Below are 11,646 nucleotides of genomic sequence, written 5' to 3' on the forward strand. Positions count from 1 at the left end.
AATTTAACTTTTTTCTCACACATATAAAGATTATTCATAGCAAGGGTCTGTCTATGTGTATAGGGCTGTTATTAATGAGTTTATCAATTCTTTGGGAGCCACGGTGCTAAATTTGTGAACTAAGTGTGGTCTATGGACATAATGTTATACTGTATTTATATTTTTCTTTCTATTTACAACGCACCACTGCACTGAAAATACTATTTCACCTTCAACCCAGCACTGATATTCATTTCTTCTTTTGAAAGATCTCACAGTTTCCAATATCAAACACTGTCATGTCAGTTTAATGAACCTGATTTTTTACTTCTTACTCTCTGAATGGGTTTTAACTGCAGCTGAGTGTAGATCCAGGGAGGCAGCCTCAGGTGGAGAGGAGAGGACAGAGTGAAAGGAGAGCCATGTACAAAAGTCCAAGTGTACGCTGGTTACGCTGAAATTGGCCTTGCCTCTGGCTCTTTACACCCACCCTTTCTCTCTCTCTGTGTCCCTCTCCCTTGCTGAATGGCTTTCTTTGTCTTTCTCAGTAACACGCAGTCCCCAGCTGATTAAATGTGGGGAATTAGTAGTCAATTTTAGCCTACAACACACAAACACACTAAACAGCTTAGGTTGGTGGGGCTCCGATTGTGTTTTTATTGCAGTTCACACGTCAGCAGCATGTTTTTAATTTTATTTTTTTCACCCTTCACTTGCCAACTGCACAAAGTGTTTTGTCCACAGCAGCACTGCCACATAAAACCACAACCTTACACTGTTTGTTTGTTTTTTATAAATAAATTGATTTAATAAATGACAACAATAATATTTCAACATTGCTTTTCTTGTAAGGAAGCCAAAATACTCAAGTGAATGTATAGCAAACACTTTACAAAACTATCCAGAATTATACAAAATGGAAGAAGCAAAGTTTTGACACACAATGCATTATTACTTACATAAAAATAATAACTACATGGTAAGAGGGTCAGTATAAAATGATAAAGTATGCATCACTTACTAAAGGTGAAACCTGTGGTAATGACCATTATTCACATTGCTGAAGAGGAAGAGGGCTATTTAAAACATGCTTTTGGCCTACATGCAGCGCAGAACGTTCATACATGTGATTCTAATCCTTAAGTAGGACCCAAAGCTGGCCAATTATCTCGAGAGGTTTGGTTGAGACTTTGTGCTTATAGATTTTAACTGAGTAATTGGATGAATCAGATGTGAATCAGCAAAAAAAAAAAGTTAGGCACTTAGGAAGCAAAAAAGAAGACTGAAGTGGGCGTTTAAGGTTCTGATATATTGAATACCTTCAGTCGATCAGGTATCCGGGGGGTTGCACTCCTCCTTTGCTACTGGCACATAATGAACAGAGTTGAGGTAAGTGTCCAAGACTGAGCGATAAGCTGAAATACATCTTTAAGAGCTCTCTTTCCCTCTCTTTTTCCTATTTTCCCCTTAAATGCTTCATTGCTCAGTTCAGTGAAGTTCATGTAAAGAAAGGACAGAAGTACAGACTGTGCTATCTACAAAGAAAGAAGGTTGCAACTATCCTTTTCTGGCCACGAAAAAAACAACAACAACAACAACCCCAGGGAACATCTTATTGAAACAAAACATGCTTTTCCCAAAGCAGTGGTGCAGATGTGTAAGTGTAATATCAAATCAGTCACAATAAAGTTACACCCTAGGATATCGACAATGACAATAAAGTTACTACTCATATAAAATAACACAATGACATCAAGAACATCCTTTAGTTTGGTTAATAAAATCTGATTATGTCAGTCTCAACCCATCGCGTCTGGGTCAAATCTGAGTCACTCATGCACATCTGTCCACTCTCAGTGTCTCTCTCACTTGTCCGTCTCTCAAAAACACACGTGCTGTACATCCCAACTCATATTTTTGATGGCACACGTTTGTTAAGCTTTATTTGTCGTTTGATTGGCTGTTGACCCATGATTCACACCTTATAATGTGTGAGTTTGTGGCTGTTTTTTTAAAATATTTTATTTAACTGTGTAAGGCCCCGTGGATGCGTCTTGCATTATATTGGCTACAAAAGTAAAAACCTCTAATACAACATCAATATGGCATGGACACACACACACACACACACACATACACCAACACACACATATGCAATCACATGCTCACATATTTGCACATACACACACACAAACAGACACACAGATCCACTCACACGCTTCCCATATTTCCCTCTGCTCAGCTGGTCTCCCTCAAGGTCTTGTGAGTGTGGTGTAAACAGGCTGCTCCCAGTGTGTGGGGCTGTGGGAGGGGGCCACACTGGAGGGGTCTCCTATGGTAGTGTACAGAGGCCTCTGTGTAGGGCCCATGTAGGAGAAGGCTGAGTACAGCCCCGGGGCCTGGCTGGAGTGGGCATAGTACGCCCCGGGGGCCTGGTGCTCTCCGTACTCAAACTGAGCCCTGGAGGCCAGCGAGGGGAACGCGGAGCCGTAGTGAGGGAGGCTGAGCGGGGTGTAGGTGACGTGGGTGCCTGAGGAGGGGGAGGACGAAGCCTCGGCGTAGTGGCTCCCAGACGCAGACTCGCTCTTGATCTGGGCCTTGGAGGGGTCGGAGGAAGACGGAGAGGCCTGAGGCTGCTGCTGCTGCTGCTTGGACAGCCAGGCCGAGTGCCCGCTAGCAGCAGCCAGGGCGTAGGCATACGAGGCCGAGGATCCGGCTGCGGGGGCGCCGGCTCCGCTCTGCGGGTGGCCGTTCGGAGGGAGGTACTGGTCAAACTCGTTCACATCAAACGGCTCGATGTTGGACATCACTTCGTGGCTGATCTCACCGATGTCCATGGTGCCAAAGTCGATGTGGGGTTTAGCGCCTGATGACGAGGGACCACCGGATGCGCCTTCAGCCCCCACCCCGAGGGCTCCCCTGGACCCCCCTGATCCTCCGGCCGCTCCTGCTGCCCCATCCCTCTTGGCATCTGACAGCTTCCCAGACTGGAGCTCTGTCTTTGGGGTGGTGGGGGGCGTGGGTGGGCTGTGACCCTGACCTGTGGGAGAGAGGAGAAAGGACACAGGTGAACTCTGACATCAGGTACAAGACGGTTTTCTGTTTACTCATATTTAAGAACTATGGAAATGTCAAAACACAAATCTTGTGCGCACGGCCACCTACCAGCAGGATGGTGGTGGTGATGGTGGTGGTGGTGCAGATCACCCAGGGGAGACCCAGCCCCGCCGTTGTGCTCCAAGTGCAGGGTCTTGTAGTGTGACTGGGAGTGGCTGGCCTCCCCTTCCCCCTGGCTATCGGACTCACTGGTAGTCGTTAGTTTGCCGTTTTTGCGTCTCCGGGGTTGGTACTTGTACTCAGGGTAGTCCTTCTTGTGCTGTTTCCTCAGCCTCTCCGCCTCCTCGATGAATGGCCTCTTGTCGTTCTCGTTCAGCAGCCTGAGGGAGGGGGGGGGGGGGTCGAAAAACAAGCAGTGATTTAGTCTTATGAGTCCAAGGGAAAGTAGGCTATTTCTTTTAATATGTCTGAAAATGATGCTGATATCAACCTCGTGCGTGATAAATGAGGATGGACAAAGAGCATAGGCTACAATTTGCCAACTTTTGCCATTAAGTTGAATCTATAGGTTACATCTCCTCATATAGGTAACTTTACGTACAAGCTGCACAGGAAATGTACCACTGTAAAGCCACACTGTTCTTTGCTGGGACAGCCTCTCCATACAAACCTCCACAGTTTGCCCAGGGTCTTGCTGAGCTCCGCGTTGTGCAGGTGGGGGTACTGGTCGGCCAGTTTCCTCCTCGCCGCTTGAGCCCACACCATGAAGGCGTTCATGGGCCTTTTGACGTGGGGCTTTGCTTTGTTTCCGTTGTTTACGCGCACCGGCATCGGCACAAGTGTCCAGTCATATCCGTCCAGCACCTGACTCACCGCCTCCCTGATACCGATCGGGAAACGATCGTCTTCTTCGCCGTCAGATTTGCCTCTGGATCTGCCTCCATCATCCTCGCTGCCCTCCCCCACGCAGAGCGCGGTGAGCTGCGGAGGCGCCCCGGTCAGAGGTGAGTCCTGGCCGGGCGGCGCTCCGGGCTGAGTTGGTGACAGTGAATGACCATCGTCTGACCCTCCGGGACTCAGCTCCGCCTCGGACAGGCTGTGCTCCTCGCCCGACATTTTTTATTTTTTTTTATTTTTTTAAATTTAACTTCAACTAATGACAACGTTCTTTTGAGTGCAAAATTAGTTTTCTCGAGAGTCCAGACTGTTCAGTGTAATTAAATCGTTTTAACTGAATCAGAAGGTTTGGAGTCTACGTCGATCCCAGTTATTGTTGACTCTTCTCAGGCAAAGCCATACTCCGGCGTAAAAGTGTCCTTTCCACCGTCGGCTGGAAATCCGTCTCAGCAAAAGCTGCTACACCTAAAAATCAAATGTAATATAACAGAAACTCTTTAGTAGACCTATTATTGAGGTCCAAAAGTAAATTGTAGCTCATTTTAGTTTTCAGCTAGTTTAGGTTCAGCTTTGTAACGGATGAACTGTGACCAATTCGGTAGCCTATATCTAGCCAATAACAATAATAATATAATAATGATAATAACATTAAAAAAAATAATGATAATAGGCTAATAGCCTAAATGGATGGATAGAAGGAGCAGTTATAGAAAAAAAATAAAAGGCCTATCTAATTTCTAAAAAATACGGCCAAAGCTCTTTCAGTAAAAAGTAAGGAGAATACAACTGGCACATAAGCTAGTATGAAATATAGGCCTACCTATTCTTTTATCGAAGAAATTTTCTTTAAAAAAAATTACATAACTTACCAATTTAGATGTCCAGTGGTTCAACATGGGAGTGTGTGGCTGACTGTAGAGCCGATGAATGGCTGCTCTGTGTGGCAACAGCGGAGCTTAAAGAGCGCCTTGTGAGAGGGACCGGGAGAAAAAAAAAGTGATTGAAAGTGGAAAACATTCCCAGAGAGGCAGCATTCCAGAACACTGTCAGCCCCGCCCAACCCGGCAGCGCAGCGCGCTCCCATTGGTCAACTAATTATCCCGCTGCTCTCCGACTGGCCGAGGAGCGATACACCGTTAATGCCCCGTCTGTCCATCACGGTGCAACATATCCAACAGGGAAGAGGTGAGATTTTACATCGGAGTGGCTTAAATGACTCTACAGTGCGGCCATTTAGAGGCAGGAGAAGGCCAGGTTTGTTGGACGTGTTGACATGTTATATGAAACAAATAAACAATCACGAGGAGAGTTATTGCCTCCTGTGGTCACGTTCCTAAAAATAAAAAAAACGGACTTGTAAAGTTTTGCTCTGATTTAACCAGATTCACAATAAAACCTGGATTTCTTACCCAAGACTGTCTGGTGATTTTTGTAAGTTAAGACATTCAAGCTTGGAAACACAGATAAATAGGCTAGCCTACTTTTTTTTTTTTTTTAAGGAAAAAGAACAACTAGCATGACTTGGTAGGCCATGTGTGATGGGCTGTATTTGGGTCAGGGTCAATAACGTCACAAAATTAATCTTTAATCCAGTTTCTGTATGTTTCCCTCTCTGACCACGAAATAATCAATGAATGGAAGCTTTATAAACCTTTAAAACCAAAACTAAAAGTTTACGTGGGGCTGTTATTATTATACTGGAAATTCTCCTGGTCGGAAAAAATGTGCAAATTAAAAAAAAAACGAAACAAAAACAACAACAAAAACGAAAACAACAACTTTTTGATCTTTTGGTTCTGAGGTCACACTGACGTGCGTCATTTGGGGATAGGGATCACAAGTAAAACATTTAAAGGCACATCAACCTGAAGTTTCTTAACAGGCTACATCATATTTGAATCACAAATCAGTGTGCTATTGTTCCATTCACACAGTAGCACAATTAACGTATCAATAGTCCAATCTAATAGGCTGGTCTAATGGTTTACTGGATAAAAACTTGGAGCCTTGTGCAGCTTGGAGATTGAAAGATAAACTGAGCGAAGTCTCGTTCACCGACTAATACTTGGGAAAAAAGAAAACATAACTTAATGTGAATACAAATCACGATTTCTGCATTTTATTGAAATATTAAAGCAGTGTTGCATATTTTGATCGTCTTTACGCAACTTTTTGTGCGCACAGTCCAAGTGGCGCAGCGATAAAGTTTCTTGTTTTTCTCTGCGTGATGGTCGATTTGTGTCTGTGCGTTTAGGCCCTGATCAGCGCCGTTAGAGCGTGGCCTGATGGGAATGAAGAAAATCGACTTTAAGCAGCATTTGATGCGCATCCGAACACACACACACACACACACACACACACACACACACACACACACACACACACAAAATGAATGCAACAATAACCCCTGTGTGTCCGATGCCTCTCATGTTGAGGCTGGCTCTCAGTTTTCTCCCCCTCTCTCTCTCCCTCTCTCTCCTCTCTCTTTGCTCTCTTTGTCTCCATCTCAGGTGAATTGTAGCCATGTGATCAAACGCCCAAGCCTCTATCCATTAACCCTCGTAAATGAAAAAATGGGGAACAAAAAGCAGTTTTGTGCTGCAAACATGGAAAAAATTGATAACAGAGAGCGATGTGTGCGTCTTTCTCCCCTTATGTCCGAGCATAGACACTAGTCGCGCACACAGAAAATACTCTGCAGCGGACTGGACACATGGATCTCCCTGTTTCTCCCGCCCCGACACTTTTCTATTTCTAATTGCTCTCTGCAGCACCTGGATTTGGGCCTCGTTGGTGCTGATGGTAGGGGGCTACATTTGGTAATGAGGTGGTGATGGTGTCTGTGTGTGAGTGTGTGTGTGTGTGTGTGTTGGGGTTGGGGTTGGGTGGTGATGGGGGGGCGGACACCTATATGCTGCACCCCGTCGACCCAACCGGCCACAGTGGGATCCTGCGTGAGGCCTCCGAGGCTGGTGAAGTGAGTGTTTTTGGTCTGTAACCGGACATGCCATGCTGCTGTTTTAACTGGGAAGTGCTAAAGATGTGCGGTTTTGGTCGTTGTGGGGCCGAGCTGAGCTGAGCTGAGCTGCTACAAGCTGCGGTTTGGTGTTTGGTTAGTGCAGCTGGATGTGCACGGCCCCCCAGGGAGTGTGTCTGACATGGGCAAGGTGGTTTTCACGTCGACAGAGTGTCATTAGGTGAAAGATCCACAGTTCAATTTGGAGTCTTATTTCCATATAATATAGTTTACTTTTTATTATTATTATTAACCTATTATAGATTATAATAGCCTACATCTATAGCCTCCTGGGTTAAAACAGCCGAGTAGTAGGCTAGGTTATAGCGAATCAATACCTACTGAGGTCAGGCGTCTTGGCATAATGGCATAATGATACATCTATATGAGGATTTAATTTCGCCTCACTGATCTTATTCCGGATTGCGGAATATTAAAGTTTTCTTTTAATATTGCCTATATATTTCGTGTTTTTTATGTCGTTAAATGAAACATTTATTGTGATCTTTCCAACTTGTATTTTCCAATTAGACCTATACTGCTTGCGCTCCACAATGTTTTATTTGTACAATGAAAAGGAGATTTGAAAAATTACCCGTCAGAATTTTACATAATTATTTAATGCATGATTTTTTTTAAAAGAGAAGATGGAAACAATATGTGGTATCCCTTTTTTATTTATCATCGGACAATAGGCGTTTACATTCAGAGCGAATTATTTTCACTGTCTCATCAGGACAAATAAAATAAAATAAAAGTTTGTTCGCCTGTAAAGGAGCTACTCTTTATCTGTTGCGTCTGTCAAGCCTCTCGTGATCAGGTTGAAGTTTTTAATAATCGACTAAACGGGGAAACAAAAGCATCGCGGCCTTTTAGAATATGTTCCGAACGAGTTGTTCGATGTTTTAAGGGACTTCTGTCCATTAGTTTGAAAAGTTACTGTTTATTTTTCGCATTAAAGTCCTTTTATTTTTAGAAATAAATTAGGCCCTAAAGAAAGAGGCGAACTTTTACATTTGTCTCAGCAGGCCCCAGACACACTTCTGCAAGTATTTAATTATATTTGGGTATTAAACATTAATCAATTTATTCTGTCCTTTATCTGGTTAAATAACATAACTACATTTCTCTAATAAGACTGCGTTGTGTCTCTAATATTATGAGACATATATGAAAATAAGAACTTTCTCTTAAGTTCTCATCTTCATATATTTAATTTCCTTTTTTCTGTTTCAGTATTGCCTTTTTTAAAATCTTTTTTTTTTTTAAAGTTAAGAAAAAATTTGAGCTTCAAACTTGAAAAAGTTTAGTTCAAGGTTAGACTAGACTGGATGTCAAACTGCTTTAGTTTAACACAGAGAGGCTGAAGTAAAGATATGAGCTCCCGATGGATTGATGTAATTAAAAACTCAAACTTAAATAGTTTTAAATGAGTTCACTATGAGATATTGGCATTGTCATTGTGTTTTATACATATTCATGATATTTAAAAAATGATTTAGAAGTTTTAAAAACATTTAGGCTATTTATCATCACTGTTAAAAAAAAAAAAAAAAAGGCCAACAGCTTTGTTAGGTTTATTCTCACACCCATCGTGATCAAAACTCTCATACATGTCTCATTTTAAGCTCATGGATTGTTCTTATTTTAAAGGATAAGTAGCCAACTTGTTTCAAAGACAACAAGTCAGCTCGTGGATATTACACCTGTCACCCAAAAGAGGAAACACCACCTGTTGATTTCTTTCAGACCTCACATGTACAGATAAAAGACAACATGAGGACATCACATTTTGCTCTGAATCTAAACCAACCATGCATTTTCAGACATTTTCCATGTGCGTGAAACTATCATAGGCCTCGGGGCAGCTGTAACTTGTTAGAAAATAGAGCTCACATGGTTGCATCAGTCCCTGTGCTAACCTGCCATGTGACTGCAGTAATGGGTCTCTCCATGGCTGCACAGACCACTGTGTCACAAGAGCCCGTTTCCTGCGGCTCCTGAGGGAGAGGATGGGAGGACAAGGTCTCATGATCAGCAGGAAGGTCAAAGATCATAATCGGCAGGGGGTTGAGGGGGGGGTCAAAGAGTTGGCCTTCAGGTGCACATTATATAGGCAGAGCCGTCATCAGATGTGCTCATGGGATACATTGTATATTTTGTAGATGTTTTCAGATAGATGTGAAGTTGATCAGGTGCTCAGAGGACAAAGAGAGTAGGAGAGGAAAGAAAGGGGGAGAGAGGGAGAGAGGGGGAGAGCGAGAAGGCCCTTTTCTTTTCTTTTTTTTGCTTTGGCCTTAATACTTGAACGACTTCCAGGGGAAATTCTTGAAATCTGACAAAGGCTGGAAAAAGAGAGAGGGAGAGAGAGATGCAGATAGTGTGAGAGAGAGTGAGAGTGTGAGAGGGATGCAGATAAGGGAAGCATGCACAGCGGTCAAATATTCACATGCTGGGTCACATTCTGCATTAAACTGATGTATAATTGGTGGAAAGCATTCATTCCCATGTCAATAGGCACATTGGGTCTGAAATGAATGGCGTCATTTGTTCCAAATGATGACGAACCCAGCAAAAGGATCCAAAATTATATGTCAGAAAAACGCACAGATTGGCGCAGAGGAATATTTTACTCTTTGTTTGCTCCAGAGTTGTTGTGAAATAACCCAGTGAGGTTGAAAATGGCTGTTTAAACCCATCTTATCTGCACATACAATGGCCTTTTTCATGTTGTTGGTCTTGTCTGTGTTTTCTTGGTTTGAGAAAAACACTCTATGTAATTCATAAATATCATTTCCTCTCAGGGTTTGTGTGAAAAAAAAAAAAACAGTGGAAGTCAGTGCTTTTGCTTGGGGAATTCCAGCTCCGACACCAGACTATCAATAATACTGAGCCTCATGTGACTCAGATATTTTGACTCAGACTTTCACACTGTACTGTACATTAACAACACAACACGTCCTCCAACTGAAGTCTGAGACCTGGGCAGTGATTCACAACAAATCTTCATGTATTAAGATTTCTACACAACTCAGAGGTTTTGTGGAGCTCACGCAGTGAGGATCAGACGGTTACTTGCTGTGACTGGATATCGTCTGAAGTATTTACACGTGGACAGTAAAATGTATTAAAACCAAGCTTTGCATTGAGGCTTTGAAACAAACTTTAGTGACCTGTTGGTGAGAATGAAGGGAATGGTTGGAAATCTTGTTTTTGTCTAGAAAGTCTGGAACAAACTGATTGATTCATCTGACCAAGGGCTGCAGGTGTTTTCTGGATTTATCCCTTGATTTATCCATCATGCACTTTGTAAGTGGTGATGATGCAGTGACATGCCATCCATGGGGATGAATAAAAAATGATTCTGCTATCTGACCTCTGTCACTCCTCTTTCGCCCATTTTCACCCAGTGAATTAGTGCAGCTGCACCACACTTAAATAGGTCCCCCTCTTTTTTCTCTGGGAGTGTATGTGAGCAAGCATGAATCCTCTCTTTGTGCTCTGTCTGCAGAGTTTCCCCCCTCTATAGTTTCTTGCCATCTTCGTCTTTTTTATTTGGGGAAGAGGGGCTTCGGTTGCGATGGCGGCAGGAGTGGTGAGGTGGTGGCGGTGGTAGCGATGGTGGTGGCGGCAGCGAGGAGGAGGAGGAGAAGGAGGAGGAGGAGGAGGAGGAGGAGCGGGTAACTTGTTGGACCACATTCCTGTGCAGCTGTGGAGGCTGGTGCAGGGTGGAGGGTGGAGGGCAGAGCAGGATCATCATTGCATTGCAGGGCATCATGAATGGCCTATTGTTCAGTGGTTTGCTGTGTCCGCATCTCTCGGCCACAAATTCAGCCTGACTGAGAGAAATAGCTAGGAAAAAGAAAATGAAGACAGAAGAAATTAGAAAAGAAATCAGAAAGTTGGTAGGTGACTGGAGCCTGGATGAGAGCAGCAGATGAGACTCGTGGTAAAAGAAAATAATAAAATTAAAGAGTGATGGAGAGCCATGAGGAAACAGTTATAAACAGACTTCATACTTGTGCCTCTATCTGACTCAGATGCTGGAGGATGTTGAAACTCAGAGTGTGATGGTGATGATGAAGATGGGGATGATGCTGGCATGGACAATGGTGGTATTCATTTTGTGACATTATGACAGTTTTGGCCCTCAGTCATACGTGCCAGCACATTGTTTAGTCATGCACATGTCGTCTGTTTCACACTTAAAATTCTTCCCTTCAGTGCAGCAAAACACAACACCAGCAACTGGAAACATTTGCTCATTTAATTGTTGCAAACTTAATTTTTTTTAGGCTTTATATGAAATTCAATTACATTATAGATATTTGTAGGCTACATATTCAACTATTATGGCATTATGCTGCTACAGTGGTGGAAACGTGAGATCATCTGGACAATTCAGGAAACTGTATTCATTCTTTTTGTCAATAAACTTCTGGTCTGGACTATTTGTAATTTCACTGAATCTTTTCGACTGCCTTAAAATGATAAAATAAAGTGAAAAGCAGATAATAAAGTCAAATAAAGAGTCAATTAAGAACATAAGTACCCAGGTGACTTCTCAGGTCAGTCATCTTTAAATACCAGAGGTTCTCTTCAATCAGCATAGTAGTTAAATAAGAGCTGATATGAGATCCTGTAGACAGCTTCATATATAAGACCTGTCGGTGTAGTTACAGTATCACAAAAATTAG

The 11,646-nt window shown here is 43.0% G+C and overlaps 1 protein-coding gene across 1 annotated transcript; it reads right to left on the minus strand.

The window, feature by feature from the left end:
- Positions 1–972: 972 nt before the first annotated feature.
- Positions 973–4,910, minus strand: LOC310986501 (transcription factor SOX-10-like). Its single transcript, XM_083972433.1, has 4 exons — positions 4,803–4,910; positions 3,707–4,398; positions 3,145–3,416; positions 973–3,019 (listed from the first exon to the last, which is right to left on the minus strand). Exons 2-4 carry the CDS (start codon positions 4,150–4,152, stop codon positions 2,232–2,234), a joined length of 1,506 nt encoding a protein of 501 aa, XP_083828559.1. The 5' UTR covers positions 4,153–4,398; positions 4,803–4,910; the 3' UTR covers positions 973–2,231.
- Between the last annotated feature and the right edge of the window lie 6,736 nt (positions 4,911–11,646).

This window comes from Trachurus trachurus (genome assembly GCF_905171665.1).
Source record: "Trachurus trachurus genome assembly, chromosome: 1".
Classification (NCBI taxonomy): domain Eukaryota; kingdom Metazoa; phylum Chordata; class Actinopteri; order Carangiformes; family Carangidae; genus Trachurus; species Trachurus trachurus.

Coding starts and splice junctions, on each gene's coding strand:
- LOC310986501 (XM_083972433.1), bottom strand. CDS start 4,152: ATGTCGGGCGAGGAGCACAGCCTGTCCGAGGCGGAGCTGAGTCCCGGA. Junction 3,417..3,706: donor ACCCTGGGCAAACTGTGGAG/GTTTGTATGGAG, acceptor CCCCTCCCTCAG/GCTGCTGAACGAGAACGACA. Junction 3,020..3,144: donor TCACCACCACCATCCTGCTG/GTAGGTGGCCGT, acceptor TCTCTCCCACAG/GTCAGGGTCACAGCCCACCC.